This window comes from Equus asinus, chromosome 14 (assembly GCF_041296235.1).
Source record: "Equus asinus isolate D_3611 breed Donkey chromosome 14, EquAss-T2T_v2, whole genome shotgun sequence".
NCBI lineage: Eukaryota > Metazoa > Chordata > Mammalia > Perissodactyla > Equidae > Equus > Equus asinus.
This window is the reverse complement of record NC_091803.1, coordinates 49034754-49053646: the sequence shown is the minus strand read 5'-3', so window position 1 is coordinate 49053646 and position 18893 is coordinate 49034754. Positions and strand designations below refer to the sequence as shown.

General features: G+C 55.2%; 1 protein-coding gene across 5 annotated transcripts in view; it reads right to left on the bottom strand.

Moving 5' to 3' along the window:
* LMF1 (lipase maturation factor 1) overlaps window positions 1–18893 on the bottom strand; it is a 116814-nt gene that overhangs the window by 60607 nt on the left and 37314 nt on the right. For all 5 annotated transcript variants that reach the window (XR_011494397.1, XR_011494395.1, XR_011494396.1 and 2 more), the window contains exon 4: window positions 5580–5728. Coding sequence is in view for 1 of the 5 variants with exons in the window: in XM_044747608.2 (XP_044603543.2) it covers window positions 5580–5728 (149 nt within the window). In the remaining 4 variants the exon portion in view is untranslated. The remainder of the gene's footprint in view (window positions 1–5579; window positions 5729–18893) is intronic.

The following is an 18893-nucleotide window of genomic DNA, read 5'->3' as shown; positions in this document are numbered from 1 at the left end:
GAAGCAGCCGCAACATGATCCTGGACTTCCAGCCTCCAGAACTGGGTGAAAATAAGTGTGTAGGGCTCCCCGACTGTGGTGTTGTTACAGCAGCCCAAGCACGCTGAGACACCTGCCCAAATCTGGTTCTGTCAGTCTGAGATGTTAGCTGTTCTCGTGGGACACACGGTACCTCACTAGACTAACGTGCATTCCCTAACAGCCAGGAGAGCGAGTGGACTGCAGGCGCTCAGGACAGCCACTTGCATGTCTTCCTTCGTGACGCGTCTGCTAAAATCTTTCCCCACTTTTTAGGCTGATTTGGCTTTATTACAGAGTTTATGAGTTCTTTAGATTTTCCAGATAGAGGGTCTTTGTCAGGTATGTGCTAAGTGGTGCATGGTATTGTGAATATTTTCTCCCAAACTGTGACTTGCTATTTATCAATGGTGTCTTCTGAAGAATGGAAGATTTTGATTTTGATGAAGTCCAGTTTATCCATTTTTTTCTTTTATGGTTAATGTTTTCTGTGTTGTAAGAAATCTTTGCCTATGCCAAGACTGCAAAAAATATTCTCCCATGTTATCTTCATGAAGTGTGTTAGTTTCAGCTTAGGCCTGCCATCCACCTCAAACTGATTTTTGTGTATGGTGTAATGGAGGGGTTTGGGTTCGTCTACCCCATGTGGACATCCCGGTGTTCCAGCATCATTTGTGGAAAAGACTTTTCTTTGTCAGTTGAATTGACTTGGTGCCTTGTCCAAAAGTCATTTGGCCATGATTCCAGTGTGGGACTGTTTCCGGACCCTCCAATCCACTCCATCGCTATCGCTGTCCATCCTCATGCCTACACCACACCATCCTGATCACTGTGTCTTCTGGGAAGTCTTGGAACAAGCAGTGTTCTTATTCTTGTTCAAGATTTTACTCTTTATTCAAGATTGTTCTGGCTATCCTAGGACCTTGGCACATCCATATAAATCGAAGAATCAGTTCATCAGTTTCTAAACAGAAAATCCTTCTAGGACTATGTTTGGGGTTGCATGAAGCCTACCGGTCAATCTGGGGACAAGTGACAGCTGAGCATCACGGAGACTGTTGATCCACAAACATGATGTGTCCGTCTACTCAAGTCTTCTTCCATTTCTCTTGGCAATGTCTGGGAGCTTTCAGGGTACAAGTGTTGCACTTCTTCTTTGAAAATTTCCTAAGTATTTTATGGTTTTGGATGTTATCATTAATGCTCTATCTTAAATTTTCATTTTCCAACAGTTTTTGCTAGATATTGTTGGTTTTGTACACTGGCCTTGAATCCTGCACTGTGGTTAAATTCACTCATTAGTTCCAGGGCCCCTGTGATCTCCTATGTACATGTGAATGCAGAGAATTTTACTTCTTCTGTTCCAATCTTCAGGGCTTTTACTGCTTTCCTTACTTTATTGCACAAGCTAAGATCTTCAATACCCTGTCAAGCAGACACAATGAGGGTGGACACCTGTCTGTTCCCAGTCTTACGGGAAAAACGCTCAGTCTTTCACCATCGAGTATGGTGATAGCTGGAGGTAGTTTACATAGTTCTCTTTCATCAGGTGGGAAGTTTCCTTCTATTCCTAGTTTGCTGATAATTTTTTTTTTTGTTGTGAATGAGTGTTTAACTTTGTCTAATGCTTTTTCTACCTTGATTAAGATGATCGCATCATTTTATATGTCTCTCCCGTAATCTGGTAATTTGGCGAATTACATCAACTCATTTGTGTCCAGCCAGTCTTGCATTCTGAGGACAATCCCGCTCGCTCTTGATGCGTTATGCTCCTCATGCTCTGCTGGATTCATTTGCTAATAATTCCTTAAGAATTCTTCTCTGCGCTCTTAAAGAATATTGCTCTGTAATTTCCTCTTCTTGGCATATCTGTGCCTTCGCTGGCCTCAGAACAATGACTGGGAAGGGCTGCCCTCTGAATGAGCGCACAGGATCCTTACTGTGTCCCCCCTGAGCACATCACAGAACTCATCAGTGAGGACTCCTGGGCCCGGGACCTTCTCAGGGGGCAGCTGCTTTTTGTTTGTTTGTTTCAATGACCTCAATTTATGAAACTATTCAGATTTTCTGTTTCTTCTTCTGTCAGTGCTGCTAATCTATGCCTTTGAAGGAATTTAACTATTTCATCTAATTGCCTACGTTATGTGCATAAAATTGCTCATGTGATTTCTCTTTAACTTTTTATTTTGATAAATCTCAGACTTCAGAAAAGCTGTAAAACAGTCTGGAGTTCCTGTACGACTGTCACTATGAATTCAATTCTATTAAACCACCAACCTCACTTGGACTGCGCCAGTTTTCCCACAAATGCCTCTTTTCTGTCCCAGGGACAGTCCAGGGTGCCACTCTCGTGTTCCCAGAGTCCGACAGTTCCTCGGTCTTCAGTTGCATTTCATGACTTTGATACTTGAGAATGCTGGTGAGTAATTTTGAAGAACGTCCCTCAGTTGGGGTTTGTCTGACGTTTTCTCATAATTTGATAAGAGCTGTGCATTTTGCAAGACTGCAACAGAAGTGAGACGTGTCCCTCTGTGCACAGATCCCTCCTCTCTGAACCCTGTCCCCGAAGTCCAGCAGGATTCGGAGCTGAGGGAGGACCTACGGCCTTCCACCAACTTTCACTCCATCCACTCGGCAATGCTTTCCCCTCTGCCTGCCCCCTACCCCGTCTCCTCCTCTGCCTGCCCCCCGCCTCCCCAAGTCTCCCCCTCTGCCTGACCGCCACCCCCCTGGGTCTCCCCTCTGCCAGCCGCCCCTCTCTGGGTCTCCCTCTCTGCCTGCCCCCTGCCTCCCCGGGTCTCCCCCACTGCCTGCCCCCCACAGGTCTCCCCTTTTGCCCCACCCTCCCTGGGTCTCCCCCCGTGTGGCTGCCCCCGCCTCCCCAGATCTCACTTCTGCCTGCCCCCCTCCCCGGGTCTCCCCCACTGCCTGCCCTCCCCAGGTCTCCCCTCTGCCAGCCCCCCCATCCCTGGGTCTCCCCTCTGCCAACCCCCTGTCCCTGGGTCTCCCTCTCTGCCTGACCCGCCCCCCGAGTCTCCACCTTTGCCCCCCCACTCCCTGCAGAGAGCCAGGCAGTCGAGGGGCCCACCTTATGGGTTTCCCTCTGGCCCCCCATCCCACACTGTCTGCTGTCCAACGTGAGGACAGCTGTGTCATGCACTGTGTCCAGTTTCAGCTGTCTACAGAGAGCAGGGTCACCCCAGGCCACCTCCCGACACGGCCCCACACAGCACTCCAGGGCTCAGAAGAGCTAAACATGTGGAAGCCTAGGACAGGGGGGCCACACCGACGCAGCTTGGGTGTTGGGAAGACCAGGCCTGTGTGGCACCTCGGCCACCCCGCTCCAGGTAGGATCCCTTGGAGACTGAGCCCTGAATCAGCTGCCATCTTCAGGGCATATGAGCCCTGGGCGCCGTCCAAGGGTCAGACAGTCAGCTCTGAGCTGATCCGAGGCACCGGCTGACAGAGAGCAGGAGGTCAGGCTGGGACCTCCTCCGGGGCAGGCCTGACACGGTTTTCTCGCACCTCCTCAGCAGATGCTGTCACTCTTTTTTACCAGGTCGACTCTCTGCTCGCCAGTGAGGGAAGATGACCACCGCCCAACATGCAGATTGAATCTGGTGATTATACCTGTTGGTGCACCTGGTAATTTTCATCCAGCTGGTGCTAACGGCCAATCAAGATGCCACAAAAGGAGGCTTGGCATGCGCTCCTGAGGCCCGCGCTCTGTGGGAGTGTGGGAGTCCATGCGACTTGGTGTCGCAGGCCTGGCTCCCAGCAGCTGACGGCCCCGTCACGCAGGCTGCTTGCCTGTGGGTGCTCCCCCTGGGCCCTCAGCCTCACATCCCACCTAACGAAGCTGCCATCCCAGGAGGTCCCCAGTCAGGTCCTTTGAAACGTCTCATATTTTCATGCTTTTTAAAGCCAGCTGAAGAGAGTCCAAAATCAAGACCCAGATGGTCAAGGAAGCACAGCCTGCTGGGAGCGTCTCATTGACAGCAACCGTGACATGGACTCCTGCTTTCTAATTACATGGAAAATGAATTCGGAGGAAGCAGCCACCTTACTGTGGGATCTGGACACACGGTCAGCACGACACAGAAGCCCTGGGCATCTGCAGTTACTCACAGCCTGCCCAGGCTGCATGCCCTGCCAACCATGCCAGGTCCAAACGGCATACCCCCGAGGCCTCCACACACACCTGTCTGCCCCTCCTGCGGTGCCACCCGGCCCCTGGGCAAGCAGTCTGGGGGCCCACCACCACCCACATGAGTGGACGTGGTGGCTCATGCTGGGCCCTGGCCCTAGGCCTGCTGCCCTGGGCGAGCTCGTCCCTCTGCACTTCAGCTGCTTCCAGTGTCCCCAGAGCCTGCGGCCACGCAGCCAATGATGTGGCTGTTAACCTAACCCCAGATGGTGATCACGCTGCGATGAACGATGCTTCGGATCTGAGAGCGGGCTCCTGACAAATGACAGGAAAGGGAAGATGTGCCCTTGGGATGCCGATCCTGCTGCAGGACCCACGGCAGCCTCCCAGGGTGGACGCCCATCAACCGCCAGCTAAGGACTGGTGCTGCTCAGGATGTGAGGGTGATGGGGGCAACAAGACAGGCCCCCAGCCAGATACAGGGAGTGAGGGCATCAAATCAGCGACAGCCAGAGGGACGTGACAGCACCGGGGGCACGGGGTGCACTCTCACATCAGAAACACTGAGTAGATGGAGCGCTCGATGAGGGGGTACAGCCATGTCACTGCACGGGACCTCGCTGCAAATCCTCACTAATTACCTAGGGAAAAGCGACTCTGTGGGAGGACCGGCGGGCGCCTGAGTCAGTGTTGGGCCCAGCGGACACTGTCCCCGAAGCAGAAGGAGAAGGGCCGCCTGCCAGAGGTGCAGGACCGGAGGCTGGGCAGCCAGTGTCGGGGTCGCAGGGAGACCGAGACCCGCCAGGACTGAAAGGGACCCAGTGAGGCCGTCCTGATGGACAAGCGGCTTGCTCTCGGGTGGGTCAGGAATGAGTTCTTTGTGATCGCCCCCAAGGGAAAACAAAGCGAACAGACAGCTTGGCGTCTCTGTGCCCAAGGCTCCTACGTAAGAGGAATTAGTATTTCCCAACGGTTCTGGTGCAGGAATGAAGATCTCGTTCACAGGGGCGAGACGTGGAAGAGAAGTGAGAGCAAGTTGCCAGATTCTCTAGAACAGTCAGAGTCAAAAGGACCAGCCACTCCCGGTTTTAAGGTTCAGATGATGTTTCTGAAAATCTTAAAGGTGATTGTTAGTGAAATTAAAGCAGGATGCGTTCCTTCCGTGATTCCGAGGAAGACAAGCCATGGAACCCTAGTCTCCCTATGAACCAACCCAGAGTCATGGTTGTGAACACAGAAAATGGCTGTGCAAAGGGCCAGGGAGTTCCGGTGGAGCTCCAGGGCTCAGAGGCCTCTGAATGTCACAGCTGAAGGGGCGCAGCTGGCCATGCTGGGCCAGCCAGAGGGCACGACAAGAATGACTGGTTTTTAGTACATTTCCCCCCAAAAAATAACAAATAGAAGTTCTACTTACTGCTCCGAGCATGATTCTGAAGATCAGCCACCGAAAGCCCCACACGACGATCCGGGATGTGGGGGTCCCTCGGGGCAACCGAGACAGAGTCCAGAGGGGGCACAGGAAGATTCCCAGGAAGCCCGTCTCCAGAAGCTGGGACTCCCATCCTGGAACAACGACAGGGAGAGAACACAAAGGGGCACATTAACAACAGCCGGGCATTTGCCAACGAAACAAGTCCCCAGACCCAGGTCAACTTAAACAGGCCTGAAAACAGGACAGACGGTGCCACTGAGGGTGCATCTCAGCCCCGAGTCCAGACGCCTCTCTGTGGCAGCAGTGGGACTGCGCGGCAGGGCCCAAGCAAGCCTCCTGTCCTGGCAGGGTGCTGCGGAAACGTGACGTGGGCCCCATGCTGAGCACGCACTGCCAGTGGGCCTGTGGAAGCCTTTCCCGTTCAACGGGCTTGCATGTGAGATCACAGCTGTGCGTGTCCTCCCTGAGGAGCAGCCACCAGGATGGACAGCGTGCGCGAGGCCAGCAGCCTGCACACGAGGTTCTGCAAGCAGAGCTGTCTCTGGTCCCTGCCACCCAGGGGAGGGAGGAAGCCAGGCGGAGAAGCAGGCGGAGGTGGTGGAGGTGACAGGGGCTTCGTGAGACGGCCTCCCGTCAGCCCCGCAGGGCGCAGCCCGGCACAGCGGCAGCTCTTTGGTGGGTGTGGGGCCTTCGCTGACTCTCCTGCTGGGAACCCGCCATGGGCTGTGCAGGAGCTCAGCCCAGGTTCTCATCCTCACAGCAGAGATGGGCACTCCAGGTTCTGGTAAAAACTCACGGAGTCGGCCCCCATCATGGAAACCCCTGCTCACACTGCGTCACAGGAAACCCGGGGCCTGGGACAGGTGTCAGGCTGTCACCAACTCAGCCCTTCAGAAGGAACCTGCACTTTGTTTTGTGTATTTCATCCTGTTTTGACAAATCTCAGAAACATTATGCTGCGTGAAAGACACTGTAGACAAGAGTACATACTCTAGGGTTCCACTTATAGAAGGTTTGGAATGAGCAAAACTGAGGCAGGTGAGAGAAAGAGGAACATGGTTGCCTGGAGAGGGCGGGCGGGGGATGCTGGGTGACATTGTGCCCTGGTGGGGTCATGGGGGTGCACTTGCCAAGACTCATCGAGGCACCTTAAGGTTTGTGCATTTCGTTGTTTGTAAATTTCTTTCTCAAAAAAACCAAATAAAAGTACAAACCCTAGAGTTTAGGGCTAGATGTGCAGATCTTGATGTCTGCAACTCACGCGAGATGCCCTGAACATCAGGACGAGGAAGGAACAGATGCGTGACACGGCTGGTGGGACAAGGGACAGCCGCCCCAGGAGCCAGGTGGGGGCTATGGGCTTTCACTGTACACTTGTTTGAGACTTTCTGTAGTCTGATATTTTTCATAATAAAATGGGGGGTAGAAATCCCATTGACTCTCATGTGTTCTGTGGATTTCTGAAACCCCAGTTCCAAATCAGTTCTTCTTCTGGAGAGAAATGAGTCAGTTTGCTACAAAGCAGTGTCCGAGAGCAGCAGTGCCCAGCTGGAAGGGCAGCGAGTCTCACCCTGGATGGGTGAGCGTGGCGTCTCCATGGGCTCGCTGCCTTGGCTGACCATGTGCAGCTGTGCTGGGAACTCTGGAGCCACCAGTGTGCACCTTGCACCTGTCTGGAGATGATTCCAGAAGCAGAAAGAAGCTGGGAGGGTCCTGGGGGATGGGGCCGACGGGAGGGGGTGAAGTGAGGTAGGCAGCCGGAGCCCACTGCGCCACCATGCTGCAGCCGGCCTGATCAGTCATGGCTGGGGGCCTGCCGGCACAGCTGTCACCCGACGGGAGAGGGGAGCACAGAGCAGCAGGGCACTCTGGCCAAGGCTGGCCAGGGGAGACGTCAGTGCCACCCTTCTGCAGGGACTCGAAGCCTGGGATGCCCACGTGGGCTCAGCCCGGCCCCTCCAGGGCCCACCTGCACCCCACCAGAACCGAGCACACCCCCGACTTCCCTCAGAAATTCGGGAGGGAAAAACACAGGAATCGCCTGCACTTCTTTTGCGTCACGAGATTCAGACACAGACCAGTTCATGCAAGTCAAGTCCTCCTCGCCCTGCGCACGGTGAGAGCCGTCTGCTTTACAACCTCTCCACACCCCCTGCTCGTGTCAGGCAGGAAAGGACAGGCTTTGTTCCCGATGCGACAACTTCTCTAGTTTTATCTCGAGACGATTTTCATGGAGTCTGGCCATGAGTCGCTGGGGTACATTTTATAATGAATGTGATCCTAGGCCCCAGGACACCGCGGAACATGGAGTGGCTACTGTCACGGCTCGAGTGCACTCAAGGACAGATACTTTTGCTTTTTGAGAAAGGACCTCCAAGGCCACTTGTCCCCACCCATCCTCTACCTGCCGGTGAGAAAACTCAGGGAACGAGAGGCCCTGCCACCACGCGGCCCCGCAGCAGGGCAGGCAGACTCAGGGTGTTTGGCAGGGTCAGGTCGGGCACCGAGAGCCTGGGGGCGCCGCCGCCCCACAGCAGGTTGGGCCCCACAGCTCCACAGTGCCAAGCCTGCCTGTTCACATGCTGAAACCCTCATAGACGCCGAGGCGCTCATGCGGGCGGGCACAGCGCTCCCCTGGGCCGGCCTGCCTTCTCTAACTGTCACCGCTCCGCACAGACATGAGGAGCAGAATTTTAATACGCAGTTTGAGTGACACCAATCAAAGTGACATGCAAATGGCAGAGCCCAGAGACCCACCTAAGTGCCAGGAAGCGGGTGACAGGGGACACGTTGTCACCTTGGGGATGAACGTGTACTGGCAGTGGGTCACCTTGCCCTCCTGCCTCCTTCTGAACCTGCCAGAACATTCCTTGCCCTGCTGGGGTGCATGGAGCCAGGTGTGCGGGACCCCCTGCCTATACCCCGTCCTCATCTCGCTGGAGGCGTTTTCAAGACCCAAGCTGCAGTCCAGCCACCAGTGCTCGCGGACACCCCTGGGCAAGAAAGGGTCGCCGGCAGGCCCACCTGCTCCTGCGTTCTTGCTTGGATCCTGCTGGTCCTCGGCAGCTGTGCTGCTCACACAAGGAACGCCATTGTTCTCTGCCTCGGTGTGGGGAGGCATCTCCAGGAAAACACAGGCCCAGTGCGCTGCCCGGTGTCCTCCTGCGGCCGAGAGGCTGTGTGCCTACGGATGGCACAGCACACTGCCAGGGCATCGCCTGCTGGGCTGGGCAGGGGACAGCCTAGAGGATGTGCTCACAACCGTGACAAATGCCGACCCGAACAGTTAAGAGGTTCCACTATGAGCCTTTGATCAGCTGGAAGTCCCTACTCAGGGGGCCCCCTGTGCCCAGACCCTTTCTGGAGGGATACAGGTCCCCAGCTCTTCCACTTGGTGCACAAACACCTACATAACAATTTCAGTTCGAGGGGGCCCTGGAAGGTTCTACCGCATTGGATGTTTCTTGGGGACAGTCCATCGATGGCCTCCAGGTCGGAGAGCAGCAGCTCAGGCCTCTGCATGCTTGGACAAGCCTCGGCCAAGCAGATGCGAGCGGTCAGAACAGGCGGACGCTCTCCCCGCTCTTGCTCTCTAGGCTTACGCTGCTGAACAACCGTTTAAAACTCCAGGGCACGGGGCGCCTGGCTGTGCCTGCCAGGCAGCCACACACGGCATCTGAGCAAAGGCCCATGACACCAGCTGAGTTTGGACCCTCGGCATGTTTAGACAGAAGCACAGATCCTTGGGCTCCTGCTCAGCTTCGGACCTGGGGTCCCTCACTCCTCTGCCCCGCTCGGGGCACCTGCCCCCCAAATACAGCCAACGTGGAAGTGCTGCTCACGTCTCCCTCTCCTCAGGGCCGTGGGAAAGAGTGCAGACACTGTTCTACTGAGGGCCCAGGACACCCACCACCCAGAGGCCTGCCCTGTGCCTGGAGACGCGGGGTGCACGGCCCACAGGCATTGCACCCTCACGGTGACAGCACGGTGCGGCCTGGCTGCTCCTCCAGGAGAGTCCCGCTGACTGTCTGCTCCGGGTGGGAAGAGTGGAGACAGGGAGGCCAGCAGACACACTGCGGCCGACAAGAGGGCCACTGGGCTGTGGGGGCTCAGAGGGTGGGCTCGCGCCAGGCCCCTGGGGAGATCGCCCAGAATCAAGGTCAACTCACACAGGCCAAGCCGCCTCTGACCAAGGAGGCAGATGTCACCTGAACAACATCTCAGAGGTGGAAGCCACCAGGTGCCCGCTCCAGGAGAAAATACTAACCGAGATCTCGTTACCATCCTCGAAACTATTACAGTTACTTAGAAAGAGCAATTAAATGTTGCACGCACAGATCCTTCAAAAGTGACAGCCACCATCCACGTGAGAACGGGAAACCCATTAGCTTCACGGTTAAAAACAAGGAAAAGGAGAAAAGCGCTTCCCTCCTGATGGGCTGTCACTCCTGCGCCGAGCGCCCGCCCTCGGCCGCCCGCCCCGGCTCCTAATGACGCCCTGGAGAGCGCCTGGAGCTCGAAGAAGTGACTATGTGGATCTCCGTGGGTTACGTCTCAGGTCTCGTCTGCACAGCCACCAACACGGCAAAGGTGGGCTGTTGGCTGCGGAAACTCAGTGGCCATTTTTGTGCTCTGGGATAAGAAAGCCCCACATCGCAGTTCCGGGGTGACCCCGCCTCTCACAGGTAGCGACCCCTCCTTGGTCATGGAGCACCAGACCTCACGTGTAGGAGGGCTCAGGAAAGCCAGTGCGTGAGACAGGGCGGGGGGTGGTGCACACTGCAGGGTGACGGGTCAGCTGTGGGAGCGCCAGCATCCTGGCCCGCTGTCCTTGGCACCACCTGGTGGCGGGGGACACTCAGACTCTGACATCAGCAAGGATGGTGCTGGGTCCTTCTTACTGCCCCGCCTGGGGTCTCATGGTGGGCGTGTGCCCAGGTCCAACGGGCCAGCAGCAGTTGCTGGGGAGGGCACAGGGCGGGGGAGCCCAGGCACACAGCATGGCAGTGTGGTGGCAGGGCCAGGCGGGCAGCTCAGACTTCACTCAGGAGGTGCTATGACACCAGGTGCCGTTCACTCTGATCCCGGGTCCCCCTCAGCCGACCTCAGATGGCGGGAGAGGCGCTCAGATTCCACAGACCAAGCTACAGAGGGCCGCCTGGGTCTGTGTCTAAAAGGTAGGGCCCACCATCCCGGGCTGTCCATCATGAGGGAGGCAGGCCACCCCCACTGGGCCATGTGAACCTCACAGGTGCTGGGACCTGAGTCACCGGGAACATCACTGACTTTGTCTGTGGTCCACGAGTGCATGGCCCACGGACTCCGCTTCTCCATGCATCTCTGACTCAGTGAAAGCACCTTGCGTGGTTAACGTCTGCAAAGCGCACGCCTCTAACAAAGGCCCGTCCTTGGCACATCTTGCAGGCTCCAAGCAGCAAGCCAAGTCCCGGCGGAGGACAGAGCCTTCCCCTCTCGCTTGAACAACTGAGGTGGCCGGGACTCAGGGTGTGCCTCTCACAAGTCCTGACAGCTCTGCCCCCGCGACGTCACTGTTCCACAAGGCCAGGCCTGAGTCTGCATCACTGTTGCTCAGTGTGTGTGATGGAAACGCCACTCAAGGAAAGTGCATTTTGAAAGCAGAGCTACGGTCAGGAGTGTGCACCCCCCGAGCCTGGCCCACATGCAGAAGCCACCCCGCCCAATCAGGCCACAGCAGGCTCTCGAGGGGGCCCGTTGGAGCCCCGACTCCTGTGGCGTGGAGCCACGGATCAGTGAGAGGACAGTCCTCGCTGCTGTGTGTTTCCCTGAGAGGAGGGCAGGGGAGGGAGCCTCCCTGATACTGTGCGTGAAGTGCCGCCTGCCCGGCTGCCACCCAGACGGGAGCTGGGAGAGCCGCGTGCTGCCAGTTGCTGCTACAAACACCGCTGTCGTGACAGGCGCATGATACCAACCAACCGGCTAAGACGCTTTCCTCTCTCACTGAGACAAAATGCAAAAGGAGATCAAGTGAAAAACGTAAGGGAAGCAGAGACAGAATCTGAAGGCGAACTCCTGCCAGTGTTGGAACCAGGCTCCCATTATGGAGCATCCGTGTGGCAAGTCATGGGGGCCACCCCACAACCTGCCCACACCTGTCCAGCCGAGAGGAGGAATCCCCACCTGGCCTGCTCACCTGGTCATTTCCCTCTTACACCCTGTCACCATGGCAACCAGCCACACCAGGAGGTGCCACACGAGCACCTGCAGGGAGGGTGCCGTCGGAGGGCCTTGCAGGGGCCCACTGCCCTTCCAGCTGTCAGAGTGACCTGCCAGAGCTGCCCTTGCCCTAAGGGGACAGACTCGGGCTCATCCTTCTTTCTAAGGGGCCGGGAGGCACTGACACTGGCGACACCCCAGAGATGGGGTCATGCTCCTGCCGCCTCCCTGGCCTTGGCCTAACTCACTCATGCTGGCCTGGTCTGGAGCCTCCTGTGCCCCTTGCTCCCCGCCTGGTCCCAGGACCCACTCAAAGCCAGGCCTGCCCAGGAATCCTCCAGAAACAGCTGGAGCTGGGCGGGTCTCTCTGGACATGAGCCCCATCTGTCCAGCCACCTGGTCACATCTCGCATCAGGAGAATGTGGCATGTAAGGCTGGCTTCGCTGTTCTTGCTATTGGGAAGCCGATGAGAAGCACATGGACACAGCCTGACCGCTAAAAGGAAAAGCTGGCCACGGGACACTGTGCATTTCAGCTGATGAGATCTAAGCCAGAGATCAGATGGTGAATGGGAGCACATTTTCTAGCAAGCAAGTATTTTTGAAAGAGCTGGTTAAAGGCTTCATGCTTTAAATAAAATCATTTTAAATTGCATGCTCCCAATTATGAAGCGTTTAGAAAATTGTTAATATACGTTTTAAGGATTCCTTGGGCTCTGCTGGGAACAGGAAGTGACCCGTGCAGCCCGCCCACCCGCACGGTGACCCTCCGTCCATGGTCCTGGTTAACAGTTGCTGTGGCAACCAGACTTCCTAGCCCCAGGTGTCCCCTGTTGCTTAGATCTACAGGTGTCACCAGCCAGCCCAAAACAGAGTCCACAGTAATGACCTGAGGTGGCTTTATTGGTTTTGGATAAATAGGAAAATACTTCCTGTCAACGGAAATTAGACATAGCCCCAAAGATTTTTAGGGTTAATATATTCCAAATAGTTAATGTACATCAGGCTGAAGGGCATGCTGCATAACCATTCCTTTGTCTTTTGTTTCCTGGGCATGAAAAGTCGCCCAAGCTTGTCTCAAAGTGACTGTCAGAATCCCAAAGAAGTGCCGGCCAGCGCTGTCCACAGGACTGTCTACAGCGATGGGAACATTCCGGATCTGCCTGTGCCGTTGGTGCCCACTGGCCACAGGGGGCCGTTGAGGGCTTGAAATGCGGCTTGAGGGGGACGCAGCAGCCCCAGACCCTGCTCTGGCCAGTCCGAGAGGCACATCTGCTTGAGGTGCTGTGTGTCCACAGCCCTGCATGGAATGGGTGGCCAGGCTAGCACCCTTCCAGCAGCCAGGCGAGCTCCCACCCACATGCACCCCAGGCCCCACGACCACCGAAATGGGGTGTCACCCTACCCCACATCTGAGCAGGCTATCAGCACGTGCGCGTCTGTGCTCACTGAAGTGGGGTGTCACCCTACCGCATATCTGAACGGGCTGTCAGCATGTGGGCCATCTGTGCTCGCTGAAATGAACCCCACGTCTGAGTGGGCTGTCAGCACATGGGGCATCTGTGCCCGCTCAAGTGGGTGTTGCCCTCGTCCCCACATGATCTTGTAAGGATGACCCAGTTGCAATCATAGCTTTTCTGAATCTTCCCCACACACTCAGTGAACACTGTTTCTGGGCGTCCTCAAGGCTGCTGATGGGCATGCCCTTGTCACATGAGGGAGGGTGGGGCCTCGCTCACGGGAGAGGTTGGCAGGTCTGGTCATTACATAACACATGTGCTCGTCAGAAATGATGGGGAGGGCCAGCTCACCTGGAAAGTAGGAAGGAGTGACACATACTTCTCCACGTGGCACATACCTAGGTTAGAGGTCAGGGTGGCCATCCAGCCTCTGCCCCATGCAGACACCATCTCCACTGGGGGTCGTGCAGTGGACACACCAGCGTTCTTCCTTCCCTCCCTACAGCTCTGTCTGTCCACATGTCCTAACAAGTAGACGTGTGTCCCAGCTGGCTTCCCCATCCCTTTGAAAGACAGTTCTGTCTGGCCCTCCAGCGAGGTCAGCGGTGACAGGCAGCTCCTGCATCCAGAGGCCAGGATGCTGCTGAGGCGCAGCCCACCCCACAGACCATACACACACAGGGACGAGGGGGAGGGCAGACGTTTCGGCCACAGAGCCAGGGCCCAGTGGGCACGGCCGCAGCCACAGTCTCGCTCAAGTCACTCACAGAGGAGCCTGGGGTGGTGGTTCAGCAACTTGGGGAGGGGCAGTGACACCCTCAGGCTTCACGTCCTCGATGCATCAGGGAGCATTTCAGAAATGCTTCCTCCAGAAGGATCAGCATACAGGAGAAGGTCAGCTGATGTGGGTCATCACGGGAAATGCCACAGGAGTGACCCCAGAGAGACCGCAGGAGAGGACGGGACTGGTCAGAGCCCACTGATGGCCTCGTGCACCCCTCTTCTCTTCCCTGGGGTCTCCTTCCTTGCTGGAGGCCCAGGCCCACCTTTAGTCTCTGCCCCAGCACCCATCCGTACGGCCCTTTGGTCACGTCTCTGCTCAGATGCCCCCTCTCAGGGGTGGCCTTCCCTGGACATGAAATTTACAACTGGGCCTCAGACCATCCTGACAGGGCATACCCAAGAACACTCTCACCACACGACATACTGCACGTCTTACCTGTTTCCACTCTCCATCCATTCTGCACCCTGAATGCAGGCTGCAAGCAGACAAGGCAAAGCATCCACAATCAGCAGGTTCAGGATGTAAAGGAAAATGCACTGATAAGGCATAAACAGACGGGAAAACTTGGCAGAGAAACAGAACTGTAAAAAAAGAACCAAACAAAGTCTGGAACTGGAAAGGAAAACCTGAAATTAAAGTTTTACTAGGTGAGCTTAACAGCAGATTGGAGGACAGAGAATAAGAGGTAGTGAACATGAAGACGGCCCAGAGTTACCCAAGCTGGAGAACAGACGCTTAAGAAGGAGAGGAGGGAGAAATGGAGCAGGAAAAACTGAAAAACACTGGCAAAAATTATCCAAATTTGGTAAAAGACATAAATTACAGATTCAAGAACCTCAGGGAATCATAAGCAGGATAATATCCTCCCAAGGATGCATGTGTAGGCACGTCGCAGCCATCTGCTGCAGACCAAGGACACAGCCTCCAGGGCAGACAGAGAAGACTGGAATTCCCACTCAGAGAAGTGACAGGGTGCACGACAGCCGACTTCCTGCAGCCATGGCGGAGGTGGGGAACCGCGAGCCAAGGGGGCACCCCCCCCCCAACCAGGGTGTCTGTGCTGAGCTTAGAGCCCCGAGTCCATCAGCTTTCCCAACAGCAAGATGCCCCAACTGTGTGCAAAGGGCGAGTGTTGAGCACAATCAAAGATTTCAGAGGAAATACGCACTCAAGCGATCCCGTGCCGGGGTGAAGGGAAACCCATGGCCCTCACTCAGTGGGACACTCAGCCGTCTGCCTCAGCAAGGCACGGACAGAATGCTGGTCATCATCACAGACTGTGCTTAGAAGGTACACTGTAAAAAACACGGACCATTTTCTTTTGGACATAAATCAAAAACGTAAGATTTTGCCTTAAGTGCCTTATATTAGTAACGACAGAGATGAAAACGGTACTACCATCGTCATAAAAATGCTGTGGCCTGTAAGTGAGAAAACAGAGGCCTCCCTAATGTTAACTGTCTAAGGTCTGTGTTCTGATTTCAGTTTTCAGACATGCTGAGTCCTCTAACTGTCATTCACACAGGTAACTATGGCCCTTCCCCTCCAGCCACCAAAACCAAGGAACTCTCGTGTGGAACGAACAGGACACGAGTGCCCTGCAGAGAGCTGTCCGCTGGGCAGGTCCCTGGGAAAGTCAGCCGGGCAGCTTGGCCGGAAGCGAACCCTCCCTCCTCACTGGGTGCGCACAGACGAGGAGTCCTGCGGGTTCTCACGCAGACCCAGTCTTGGCACAGAGCAGGTACAGTCCTGCGCGGTGGGAGCAGTGGCTGGCTGGGGGCAGGAGGGAACTTTCCGGGGTGATGGTGTATGTCTGGATCTCCATGGGAGTCTGGACAACACAGGTGTATGCAACTGTCAAAACCCTAAAAATGTATATTTAGGATCTGCACATTTCATCGTGTGAACTCTTTGTCAAGGGAAAAAGCCGCCACACACTGAGCTCTGGTTAAAGGTCTGCACACTGAAGCCTTTGTTATTTAGGGCAAGTGCCCTGATATCTGGCATTTACTTTGAAATCTATCAAAATATATGATGAAACTATGGAATCTAGGTGGCCCACATACGGGTTTTTACTACACAATTCTTTCAGCCTTCACAGTATGCTTTAAGTTTTCTGTAATTACATGGTTTTGAAAGTCCCATTCAACACCAACCCACATGGAGGTCTTAGCCATAGCAAAAATGAGAGAAACACAGAAAAGTCATAGGGTTTGAAGTGGGAAAAAATACGATTGCCTACATAGAAGTTTTTTTTTTTAAAAAGAAGAGAATCTACAGAAGGTGAACTCTACTATTGAGTGGTGTCAACAGAGTGACTAGAAATGACATTAAAAGGAGTCCTCTAGGGTGTTTGGGAACCAAGTCATTCTGGACATTGATAAGTAAAGGGAAAGAACAAAGAGTTTAGTCTGACTCTCCTGGAGAAACTGGATTTGGAGCAACCAAGCAGTTGAGGGCAAGTTTCTTTGATAAAAAGCCCCTGATAATAAAAGCCAGCAGAGTGACAGACTTAGAACACTGCCCCCTGCAGACCCCACGGACGAGTGCAGACAGTGACCACGGAGCCCACAGGGCCCTTTGGCGCGGCTGATGGAGAACTTTCTGACGGACAGACGGATCAGGCTGCCAAGGCCTGGCGCCTCAGCCACCTTCCTGCGGCAGGAAGCGGGGGCAGCCTGGGCCCTCTGACCACCACGCCAGACAGGCCCACACCCGTCCCTGCCAAAAGCAAAGCCGACTGACGCAGCCAGCCCAGGGGATAAGGGCCGGGGACACCCGGCCTGGAGGGAGCCGCCAGCCAAGCAGGACGAACGGTGCTCCCTGAGTCTGCGACACGGCGGGACACGACTCCGCAGCCGGGAAGGCAGAGGACAGACGGCTCTAAAGAGACTGGAAGGGCACATCCGTCAAGCGGGTCGGATCCCTCCTGGGACAAACCTATGCAACGAGTGGCAACACTGGCACACTGAGTAAATATTTGATAGAACTCGTCCTAACTTTTTGGATGTGATGACGGTATTGTAGTTACTTTGATCTTTCCGAAGCACGTAATGAAGTCTTTCGGAATGGAACAGGGAATGCCCGGATTGTACGTAACGGAGCAGAAGGGGAGGGCAGCAAACGGCAGCCTGGCCGGTGCCGGAACTGTGCGCCGAGACGGCACCCGGAGGTGCAGGCCGCCCTTCGCTTCACTTTCATATTAGTTGGAACTTTTTCATAACCAGAAGTTAAAGAAAAACAAACAAGGAAGGAATTCTCCCCTCTTCTGCGTGGGATGTTTAAAACTGACCACCGGCATTCCCACGAACCGTAATAAACCAATTGTGAAATGCCGTGTCTTAAAGTGCCATTTGCTCTGGAAGCCAAACTTACAGTGACTACGAGAACAAGCCTTTTAAAAAGTATTTACAAGCTTTATGGAGAAAGTCACTAAACATCATAGAAGGTCATAAAAGATTAAACAAACACAATGGAGTGAGCGTGCACTTTACAGAAGAAGAAACCGTAAGAACAGCTGAGTGTCGTCGTCCCCGGAAGTCGGGACACAACTGCCCGTGGTGGTGAGGCTACAAAACTCTTCAGGTGTTACTCTAAAAACAATTAAACAAGATTTTTTTTTCCAAAACAAGACAGGAGATCTACTTTTCAGAGTGACTGGTTTCCCCGAGGAAGCTAAGAATTGGAGCCTGACATGGGACTGATGGAAACTTCTTCGACTGGGTTCCGATTTAGAGGGTACTCACCTGGGGCTGACACAGAAGTCAGGAGTGAGCAGAGCCACATGCTCTGCATGGCTGGACCCCCGCCGGAACCCGCTCAGTGAAGCAGCCCTTCCGACAGGGGGGGCCTCACGTGGGCCCGCAGAGGGAAAGGCAGGACGGAGCACTCTGGTAACGCAGTGGCCACGTCCTCCGAGAAAACTGTAGGGTTTGCTCCAGGTCCACGTCCACGTGAGGGAGGGTGCGTCCCACCCGGGCGTCCTGCCCCCAAACCAGAGAGCCCACACTGTGCGTGCAAAGCCCCCACGCCGGCCACAGGCTCCACGCCTGTCCCTGTCTGCCACATACCTGCAGGCCACCTGCACTCCTCCTGACGTTTCTCAGCTGTTATTTTCACTGGGGATTATGAGTATAATTGCTGATTCTGGCACAATCAAAAGGAAAAAAAAGGAAGAGAATTGTCCATTTACTGCAGATGAGCCAAATGGATTTAATGGCACCAACTGTCCCTAATCCGGGTCCTGAAGTCGAGTGACTGCATGCGGAGGGCAAGACTTCATCAGCGGACACTGCATAACAGTGTCTATTCTGAAACGCTGACGCTTGTCTGTCGTATGTAAACAGGGACAACGCAGACCCACTCCCTCTGTCGCTGTAACAGGCAGCGCTCGACACCGAATTAAAACCTGACGTGAGTCTCTCGCGACATCACACTCACACAGGTTCAGAATTTAGGAAAGAGGTGCCCAGAAGACTGCGAGGCTCGGGCCTCACTTACACGGCTGAGCAGCAGGATGAGAATCGAGGTCTCACCACCTGTGTCCCTAGGTCCTGCCGCCTTTCCAGGCACATCAGACAGCTCTCACTCAGAGGAAAGGACATTCTCGCCATCAGAAGATGCAAAACCCGCAACCCAGCACAAACACTGCAGGGACAAGGGCGTTAAGCTTGCGAGGCCCTGAGGAAGCGCCAAGCGCTGGCCAGGTCCTGGCTGTCACCACCACCCCCCCCGCCCTAGTTCTGCAGACCCCCCCAAAGCGCCCTCAGCACAAGACAAGAAGAGACCGGTTAAAAAGCACTCTGTGGGTCTCCACTCCCTACGCGGCCCAGCCACACTTCCACGCCCGAGCTGGGC